The 10,961-nt window shown below is 38.7% G+C and overlaps 1 protein-coding gene across 4 annotated transcripts in view; it reads right to left on the bottom strand.

The window, feature by feature from the left end:
* Positions 1–507: 507 nt before the first annotated feature.
* Positions 508–10,961, bottom strand: part of tbc1d30.S (TBC1 domain family member 30 S homeolog) — a 40,565-nt gene continuing 30,111 nt past the window's right edge. For 2 of the 4 annotated variants that reach the window (XM_018255987.2, XM_018255989.2), the window contains 8 exons: positions 10,490–10,658; positions 9,785–9,953; positions 9,411–9,516; positions 8,613–8,725; positions 5,488–5,627; positions 5,157–5,363; positions 3,269–3,328; positions 508–2,716 (listed from right to left, as the gene is read on the bottom strand). In XM_018255987.2, the coding sequence (XP_018111476.1) occupies positions 1,962–2,716; positions 3,269–3,328; positions 5,157–5,363; positions 5,488–5,627; positions 8,613–8,725; positions 9,411–9,516; positions 9,785–9,953; positions 10,490–10,658 (1,719 nt within the window). In that variant the 3' untranslated portion in view covers positions 508–1,961. The remainder of the gene's footprint in view (positions 2,717–3,268; positions 3,329–5,156; positions 5,364–5,487; positions 5,628–8,612; positions 8,726–9,410; positions 9,517–9,784; positions 9,954–10,489; positions 10,659–10,961) is intronic. The other 2 variants (XM_018255988.2, XM_018255990.2) reach the window with 1 other exon arrangement.

Raw genomic sequence — 10,961 nt, 5'->3', positions numbered from 1 at the left:
TTTTAGAAAAACAAACACCTGTGTTTATAGTTATATTTGCATGCAATTTTTAGTGATTTAGACATGCAATTGTTAGTGATTTAGACATGCCAAGTACAACCTGTTCTTGGAACAAGTGGGAACTGTTGCTGTCTTACTCTATCATCCACACTGCCATCCACGTGAGTAGGGTTTAACAATTGCCTCCGAAATCTACTAGTGATCTGAGTATGATTTACTTCCCTGTCCTAAATACACTGTTTTTTTGTTTTATACTTTCAGAAGTGTTCGACTGTCTAGTGCAGTGATCCCCAACCAGCATGCGAGTAACATGTTGCTCTCCAGCCGCTTGAATGTTGCTCCCAGTGGCCCATTGACTTTAATGCAGCAGATGCTGGAGAAGGAAGTAGAGTTTTGGTTTTGTGTATAACATACAGTGACAAACTACATAGGTGTAATCAGCTTGTTCCTTGTATTTTTCTTTTGACATTAAGTGCTTGCAAAGTTAAAGAAAACACCACAAACAAAGATGCTTAGGTACTTTATTACCAAGTGGTGCCTGGCCAGACAAAAACATAAGCTGTGACATAGATCACCATATTTCGTTTCCACCATGCATTTTGGCACTATGATTATGACAGGACGGAGGATACACAGTGGTGGAGACAGGTAATGAAATTGCACCTGCAGGAAAGTAAGTTTGTAAGTGGATACAGACTCAAGATAACTAAGAACATATTATCTGCATTCTAGAAGTCTCTTTCCAAAAATATGCCAGAACACAGAAGCACAAGATGCAAAAAAAATGCATGCAGAACTGAGGCAATCATTCCCATATGCAGCAGTGTGCAACCCTACCTATTGCGCCTGAAATAAATAATGGCACGTTCCAAGCTCAGCATGGTTCAAGACACATGATAGCGCTCATGATGTCCCAGGAAACACATTTCAATAAAGGTTTCCAAAACTCATCATTATGAAATCAAAGGACATGAGCATCCTAAATCAGTATCTGTATCACTGTAAATTAAACAGCATGTAATATAACAATAAGAATATTTTACTCCTCAATCAAGGTGCAATATTGAAATATTATATCATGTTTTCCTCTGGGGAAAATCCACAGAAATACAGGTCTCCAAAAATGTTCATTACTTTCTGTTTGTGTAATAGGTTTGTAGTAGAACAGATAAAGAAAATGTGTATATGGCTTTTGTGTGTCTATTACATTGTTGGCAACAACTGGAGTATATACACAGACATACAGTTGACTGGCATCATCATGTACTGTATGTCTGTATTATTAATAACTGAAAGGAGCACAAAACCAAACATATAGAGCAAGTTCATGACAATGAACAGGATTTTCAGCTACAATTGGTCAGTTTCTTTGTTTTAAATGTAGAAAAGCTTTGCAGTGTTGTGCATGCTCGGAGAATTTACAGCTTACTGTGTGGCAAGGATGTGTGTATGAAACATTGTCTAGTATTGTATAAGAACTTGGATATATACTGGCCAGGCGGGGAATAAAACTTCCAGGCCTCTGATGCCATACATTTTTGTGCTCTAACATGCTGTCTATTATAATAGCAAGCAGTTCCTGCAGCAGTGCTCCTTTAGCATGTTCATACATTTGAAAAATCTAAATAAAGTCCATTTTAAAGTTGAAATGTGCCATAAATAGTAGATGGACTGTACCAAGAAAAAAATACAAAGTTCAACCCAATAATATACATGATCCGCACGGACTGTATTTTTGAGAAAAGTATCTGATGTATGTTTCAACAATTATCTTTCAGAGATGCAACCTATATTAAATATCACCCACAAGTCCCATAGCCCATAGGTGGATAACAAAGAACCACGACTCTGCACCACTGAAAACACCAAACTTTGCCATGAAATGGATGAAACAACAAAGGCTTCAGGCCTATGAAGGAAAAGAACAGTGTCTCTGCTAAACATACAAAACTAGCACCATGTTACCGCTTCTTGCTACCAGTGGTACCATTTGCAGCTTTGTTGAAGGTTTTGCTCATATGTGGGAAGTGAACCGTTGGGGTTCTACCGTTTGGCCCATACAACCCCAAATTTCTGGCTGTGGCAGATTTTCTAAGTGGTTTGACATTTGGGAAAGGGCTAAATACTTGCACCTTGGGAGATTTTTTGAAAGATTCACATTCACTAGAGGAACTATGGCAATCAGATTGCGACTCCTGGAATGTCTGACTCATTTCCAAACTGACTTCTGTTTTAGCATCTGGGCTCAGCTCCAGTGCCTCCAGCTTGCTCTGCACAACAGTTACATTTGCATTTTCATCCTGGTAAACAGGCTCTGGAGAGTGGCCATCAACCTTCATAACAGTTCTGTCCAAGCTGGTTTCTTCCCCTGCCAAGGAGCAAGGAGGCTGTGCATTTTCCTCAGTTTCCTTTGAGTTATCAGTTTGATCTTTGGGGACCTCGTTCTGCTCCTCTATAAGTCCTATGGTGTCCCCATGGCCAAGCTCTCCTTTGGCCCTTGCAATGTTTTTTCGATGAACTCTTATATGGGTACGCCAGGGAGAGTTCTGCTTAGCTTTGGTTTCTTCATTGGCCAGGAGGGATGATTTGGATGCTGGCAAATGGACTATATTTTTAGACCGGTTTACTTGCTTCAGTTTCTTACCAAGTAATAAATGATTAATGACCGGAGAATGATTAACCTGAGATGGCAGAATACAGCTCACTGGACCTTTGTCTGAAACAAGAACAACAACAAAAAATGCATCAGAACAATGTAATATCGCCCCATATTGCAGCAATAATTTGCACTCATGCTTGATATTAGACACTTAACCCAAATCACACAACCGAAGGATTTCAAATAAATATTCTTTATTATACAATGTTATACAGCTATGGGACCTGTTATGCAGAATGCAGAAAACACCCAATAGGCTTGCTTTATTAATTATATCTTAGTTGGGATCAAGTACAAAGTACTGTTTTATTATTACTGAGAAAAAGGAGATTATTTTGATAAAATGAAGTCTATGGGAGACAGCCTTTCCATAATTCGGAGCTTTCTGGATAACGGGTTTCCGGATAATGGATCCCATACCTGTAGTACATTAATTAATTATTAACACCACCACCACCAAAAAAATTTAATAAATTGATTTTATTAGAAACTTTATGCAGTCTTGATTATTTGAGTCTCAATACAGAGAGCTCAAGAATAACTTAGTATATGAGCTACAGAAAGAGATCCAAGACCCGACATATAAACAAACAGTAACAAAGTGAATACCAGTATTTGGCTGATGCCTGGGATCTAATGGGATCCCAGAGGCTTTTTCTTCTTCATGCCCTGATTAGATAAAAACAAACATTAAAAATATATCTAATGGTTTTACATTCTTATATGTAATGTGTTTCTAGTAATGGCATTTAATAATCTTTCAGTTATGTGCCTATTAGTTCTGTATATATTACTTATATGCGTTTCTAATAAGACATTCTATTTGATGGGCATAAAGCAAGGTGCACATTTATAATTATCATTCTATAACCCAGTTTCCAAAAAAGTTGGAACACTGTGTAAAAAGTAATTAAAAAGAGAATGGGATGACTTGCAAATCATAATTTATTGCTTTATGAAAAAATCTATGTTCATTTTTAATTTGATGCCAGCAACACACAAAAAAGTTAGGGTGGGGCAACAAAAGACTGAAAAAGTAGTGCAATCCTTAAACAAAATAAAAAATATAAACACCTGGTGGAACATCTCACCAACTGGCAAAGTCAGTAAAATGATTGGTTATTAAAGGAGCATCCCATAGAGGCAGCGTCGGCCAAAAAGCAATACTGTATGGCCATGACCTCTGGGCCCTCAGGTGGTACTGCATTAAAAACATTCAGGACTCTGTAGTGGAAATCACTGCATGGTCTCAGAAATACTTCCAAAAACCTCTGTCTGTAAATACAGTTTGTCACTGCATCCACAAATGCAAGAAAAATCTCTACTATAACATGAACAAACCATAAACATGACCCAGAAACACTGTTGTCTTCTCTGAGCTCATGCGCATTTGAGATGGACTGAGGCAAAGTGGAAAACTGTCCTTTGGTCTGATGAATCAAATTGTAAAATTCTTATTGGAAATCATGGATGCCACGACCTCCAGGCTAAAGATGAAAAGGACCATCCAGTATGATATAACATCAGGGCATGATGGTGTGTGGGTGCATTAGTACACATGGCATGGGACATCAGGGAAGGCTCCATTAATACTGATTGATATATACAGGTTTTATAGCAATATGTGCTGCCACCCAATGTCTTTTACACTTCAGCAAGACAATGCCAAGCTGCACTCTGCCCATATTACAACAGCAAGGTTCTATAGTAAAGGAGTCCTGCTGCTAAATTGGCCCCCTGCTTGAAATGCAGAGCCAGGCCCGGACTGGCAATCTGTGGGTTCTGGCAAATGCCAGAGGGGCTTCTATAAGATGCCATAGAAAGTCAGTATTTAGTGGGCTGGTGGGAGATGTGTGTGCTTCTGTGTGGGCTGATTGGGCCTCTGTGTACCTGAAATGCCAGAGCTTATTGATCTCCTCAGGTCCCAAGTGGTTACAAAGTGTTGTTAAAAGAAGAACTGATGCAACACAGTGGGAAACATGCCCCTGTCCCAATGTTTTTGGAACTTGTTGCTGGAATCAGATTTAAATGAACCATATATTTTCTTGATTTCAACATTCAATATGTTGCCTTTGTACCATTTTCAATTAAATATATGGTTTCAATCGTTTGCAAATCATCCCCTTCTCTTTTTTTTTTACATTTGACACAATGTCCCAACTTTTAGAAACGGGGTTGTATATTTATGTTGGAATAAAACTCTTTACAAGTTGTGGTGTTTATACAAATGGCCCGCGGGTGTCACTGTGCACAGGACTTGTACTGTGCATACACAGGACTTTCTGTACAGCTTGAAAGTGAAAGCTTACTGTTGTGTAATGGCTGCATGACTCTGCTAATAAAGCACTGTTATACTCTACTCATCCTCGGCTACCCCATACATAACACAAGTCACTCAGTAGCACCTCTTAGTAAAAAGGAATACAGTAAATAAAATAAATAACGATGCTCCTTTAACAGAGGTAACTGCTTTTATACCATTACATTTGTGTATTACCTGCTGCAATGAACACTTGGTTAATTTGCTGAAGTTGTCTTTTCTTAATCCTGGAGTACTGCTGCTTAAGAGCATTGATATCGGTGGTCATGCGCTCCATCATCATGCTATTGAACACTGCGTGATATTCACTCCGGCAGGAATCAATTGCTCCTGGACTCAGTTCAGCAATATTGCTAGCTTTCAGGCTCTGGTCTTCTTTTTGATCTGAAGGGAGGTAATTAGGGAACACTTTAATGCAAATAAAACGATACATCAGCAACTTACAGAACGTTCAGACACCTACTTTCAAAGTAAAATAATACTGTCATTTTCATTCGTGCAGTACTACCTTTGATTTGCTTCTGGTATTTCTGTAGTTCTGGAGCCAGAAAACCACTGAATGGTCCAAGGCAACCAACAGAATTAGCATTGAAATCATCTTCATCGATTTCATTTTCTTCATCACTGTCTCGCATTTTGATTGTCCGTCTGTATTTCAAAGGCAATAAAGAAAAAACAGACTATTCACATACTTTAAGTGGCTAGCGATGACAAAGTTAAGTAAATACAAAACTATTTTAAAAATGTTTCATATTTTAATGTTTCCTTAATAAATTAATTTCTTGTTTTGAAGTGAGATAATGAGCCCTGTATAAACAAATCACCCCTTTTCCTAAGCTGCAGCCTTAGAGCCTTACAAATGGAGGAAAATCCGCCGATTTTATATTGGGGCTATTTGTGGGCTAGTAATTTTATTTATTGCCTGTGATTAGAATGTGAAAACATTTCAGCTTTTTGTTCAATGGAAGAATACAAACCATATATAGTTCTGAATTAAAAGAATAGGTAAAAAGTAGTAGCAAAAATGGTCATGTTGAAAAGGGGGGGGGGTATACTGGCCCTTTAACAGATCAGCAAACAAAAATTCCAGGACAGATTTATAAATCATCAATATGTTACATTTATTGGTCAAAGAAAATGTGACACTGATAAAAAAAAATGCACTAATATTTTTAAAAGGTATGGTTTGTTTAAAGTTTTCCAAACACCCCAGTTAAAAGTGCTATTGAATAGGGATGCACCGAATCCAGGATTCGGTTCGGGATTCGGCCAGGATTCGGCCTTTTTCAACAGGATTCGGATTCGGCCGAATCGTTATGCCTGGCCGAACCGAATCCGAATCCTAATTTGCATATGCAAATTAGGGGTGGAGAGGGAAATTGCGTGACTTTTTGTCACAAAACAAGGAAGTAAAAAAAAATTCCCCTTCCCACCCCTAATTTGCATATGCAAATTAGGGTTCGGATTCGGTTCGGTATTCGGCCGAATCCTTTGCTTAGGATTTGGGGGTTCGGCCGAATCCAAAATAGTGGATTCGGTGCATCCCTGCTATTGAAGCAGAATACTGAGCTCAAATCCGTTTTACAACAGTGAAAATATATATTTTTATAAATATTTAAAAATTTGGCATGAGGCAAGCCATTTTCTTAAATTTCCCAATTCACCACCACCAAATGTTTTTGTAAAAACTTTTTTTTAATTTATAGGGGGCCTGACTACCAATGCTTTTTTAAAAAATGTTATGGGGGCCCTGGTGCCAATGATTTTTTTTTTAAAATTGTAGGGGGCCCTGACCACCAATGTTTTTTTAAAAACTTTTATGTGGGACCCTGGCCGCTAATTTTATTTTTTTTTAAATTATAAGGGGGCCATGACCACCAATGGCTTTTTATAACTTGTGAGTAGGGATGCAACGAATCCACTATTTTGGATTTGGCCGAAGCCCCGAATTTTTAGTGAAAGATTCAATACCAAACCGAATCCTAATTTGAATATGCAAATTAGGGATTTGAACGGGAAATTTTTTTCACTTCCTTGTTTTGTGACAAAAAGTCCCCTGATTTCCCGCCCCCAATTAGCATATGCAAATTAGCATTCGGTTCCGCTGTGCAGAAGGATTCGGCCGAATCCTGCTGAAAAAGGCTGAATCCTGGATTCGGTGCATCCCTACTTGTGAGTGAGGGGGTTTAACATTTTTACCGCTGGTGTCTGGACTTTTTACTGTGTGGAGTGGGCGGGGACCAGGGGGCCCACAAAATTTTGCTGTACAGGGCCCCGTGATTTTAGATGGTGGCCCTGCTTCCTGGTCTGTAGCAGACAAGAGTGCTACCACAAAGTCTACACCACAATAGCTTGCACTGCCTAGACTCCAGTTGTTGGTAGTGTCTGTAATTTTTGGAGCCCTCTGATGTGTGAGGTCAGGGCTGGAAATAGGGGTAGGCAGAAGAGGCACGTGCCTAGGGCGTAGTTGCAGGAGGGCGCCAGGCACCTATTCTGCTGCCTATCCCTGTTCTATGCCTTTTCCCCTCACCGCTTGCTGCTTCCTCTCAGCCCAACTATGCGCTTCCTGGTTATCAGTGCTCAATATCACGAGCATCAGCCATTGGCAATCCTTGCCTTTTCACTGCCTGAGGCGGCCTTCCTTTGCTGCCCCCACCCCTCCTCACGGCGCTCACCTTTTCAGCGCCGGAGGGGATCGGCGCGGTGCATGTCGCTAGTGCAGAGAGCGCACTAGAAGAGCCGAATTTACAGGTTTAAAAACGGAAATTCGTCTCTTAGTTACCAGGAGCGTCAAAACTCGCCTCATTGGTGGAGCGCCCCTGCCATCAGAAACATGTGTGCACCCAACTGTATGCACAGGTGTGCCATGAGGAGGGGACTGACAGCTGGCTGGGTTGCCTAGGGTGCCCGACCGGCTTGGCCCGCCTCCGGCGCAGGTCAGCAGTAGTTATTAGAGCTTGAAAAAAAAAGGCTCCGGTATAAGAATAACACCCATTTGAAGAAATTGGAGAAGCTGAGTAGTAGTTTAAGACCTGAAGATAATTAAAAAGCTGAGGCACGGTCTGACTGAAAGTATTATTTGCATTATTTGCATTGTGCTGTGCTGGCTGTTTCTGCAAGCACAGGATCATGCATAATAAACAGAGATGGCTGCCTATTAAAACATTGTCTGAAAATAAGATTTAAAAGTTAGATTTTTTTTAACAGTTTTATATAATGTTAAAAACGACACCGTTAGGGTAGCGGCACACAATCTAGCCAGCGGGAAGGCTTTTCAGGGAAATTAGTTGCCAAAAGAAGAGGCAGTTTGTCACTGGGCGACTAAATCTCCCCGAATCTTAGTGTTTGCCCTTACCCTAAAAGTCATGGCAGTATCCCATTTAATTAGGGTAGTGTAATAAACTAGATAAGCACTTAACAAGATAACATTACAGAATAAACAGAAAGAACACATTTTAAGGCCATGGAATGCATAATAGTTTTGGGTGCATTGCCGCTACATTTTTACCTACTAAAAACAAAGAATTAAAATATCTTCCTACAGTTCTATTAAATATGCAAAAATGTTCACATTTACATGTCTGTGCTGAAATTATACAGTGTGCATACAGATATTACTTTCATGTTACTTACCCAGAAAATGAAGCTGACTTAACAGGTGCTGGGAAAGGTGTTATATTATATGTGTATTTTTCTCTCAGTTCTGCCAACTGTGGGAAGGGAAACTGGGCCATCGAGTAAACAGTCTAAAGGAGATTAAAGAACCAATTATATTTCAGACTCAATAGGAAAAACAATAGCAATAAAATTCTACCCTCTAACTCCCTTAGAGAACATATACAGCAACAAAATTTATTTTATCAACTAATATAATCAATATAATAAAACAAGTTTATCTTATTCTGCACATTTTCATTGCCACTGAGATAGTTATTGTTATATTTATTCTGAGAATTGATCAAAAACTAAAAAACAGTAGACACAAAACATCAGTATGGTCAATAGATTTACTAGAAGTCACATAGCTGCTCCCACAGACCCCAGACCTTACAGAAGATCTGAATCACTCACACATACATAATGGAATTATATTGGTCATGCCAACCTGTGGCAGCTGCTGGGGATGAAATTTCTATTGAACTCCCTTGGTACCAGCCTATGATTAAGTGTCCATGTGTGACACGAAACGCATCAGGCAATACTCTTTTAGATGTAGTATAAAATAAAGCATTATACTGTATTTAATTTCTTGGCTCTTGGATTCCATTTCTGTTGGATGTTCCGGATTGGTGCCTGCCTATTTACCATTTTTGTCCCTTGGTACCAATATGTAACCGTGATCATCCATTATATGAAAAAAGCATTTAAGCATCAGTTTGAGATAAAGGAGTATATTAACACAACTGTAGCAAATTATAAGCATTTATTTACCTGCATTAGATCATTGCTGTCTATAAGACTGTCTTCGAGCATCTCCTGAGTCAGTCTTCCCATGGTACTATAGAAATCATCTGAATTCTGACAGCACTCCATCTGCCTAAAAGAATGAAAACTTCAAAAGTGACCAGTCTGCTATTTTAAATGTTTAAAATACTGAATCATGTAACTTCTGCCATGATTGGGAACAGTGAGGGATGCAGAGCAATCTATTAACAACAAATACATGCAATTAGATTATATGTTTGGTGCCGTTTATTGTGAAAAGCAAAGTGATGAATCAATATTTCTGAATTAGAACATATGCATTTGAGATATCAGAGATGTAAAAGAAGAAGAGAAAACAAAAAATACTTTTCTGCACTTACTCTCCTAATTTGGCCCAGATAGCAAGAGATACTCGCAAAAGGATCTCAGAACCTTCAAAGAACACAGAATCCCAAATCTTCAGAACAGTGTGGTTAGGAAGGCAGGTTGCAAACAGTGTCAAAAACCACTGCATGGTAAAGACATTTGTAAGAGGGGGCTCATAACCTCCTGAAAAACAAAAGATTACACAAATGAGTTGTATTAAAAGACCAATAAATGACAAGGATATTTGTCATTGAGTAAAACTGATGTGTGGTTATGTGTAGTAATCTCTGCACAGGAACTTTAAGCTACATATAAATAAATATAAATTGGCTTGTGGAATGGCCGTGATGAATCCGGCTCCAATATCAGGTTGCAAATATCGTAAAAACTTGAACTAAATAAGGATTTATTAATTTATTAATTAACAATGCACCAGAAATGTGTAGATCAAGGCCAACAAAATGTAGCACAAATTACTAAACACACTCAAACACTTTATTATTAACCTATAAACATGTAGATGACTATATGTATTTTATGATCAAAGTAATCTTAATGCTACTGCAATAGTGTATCTGGAAATCACAGAAAATGTTACTATGGTACCCAATGCAAGAACCATAAATGGTCTGTGAATCTAAACTACTGTGTAATAGAAGCTGTGTAGCCTTTAGAAAACCAAGCTCTGCTGAGTACTTATCCAAGGTAGATAAACATACCTCCGCTTTCTTTGTTTGCAGTCCTCTGAAGCACATCCAGGTGCTGGGACAGTTCAGGCAGTTTCATTGTCAAGAGATCCCTAAACACAGCCATATCCACCGATAATGCTCGCAGATTGTTTGCAAAATAGCTATCTGGTAGCACTTTGTCTATGAGGTAAATCATTACCTGAAACAACAATCTCTACGTTAGGAAGCAAATATCTGTCAACTTACATTATCGCATTGAAAAAGAATGTGTTTTGTGAATCATACATATTATATGTTATATTTGAACTTCTTCTGCACACATACAGTACTTATTCACTATGTGTCAAACATACTTGGGTAAATGCATTTGAAGTAAAACTGAAATGAATATCTACAAATACTTGTGAAAATGGTACTGAAATCCCTGCCTGGGAAGCATAGAATCTAGAGGGACAAGTTACTCGGTAACAAGTGAAACACAAACTAAAATTAGCCTGCGGCA

The sequence above is a fragment of the Xenopus laevis genome, chromosome 3S, assembly GCF_017654675.1.
Source record: "Xenopus laevis strain J_2021 chromosome 3S, Xenopus_laevis_v10.1, whole genome shotgun sequence".
Lineage (NCBI taxonomy): Eukaryota > Metazoa > Chordata > Amphibia > Anura > Pipidae > Xenopus > Xenopus laevis.
Note: the sequence above shows the minus strand (reverse complement) of the source record. Positions and strands in the feature narration are given on the sequence as shown.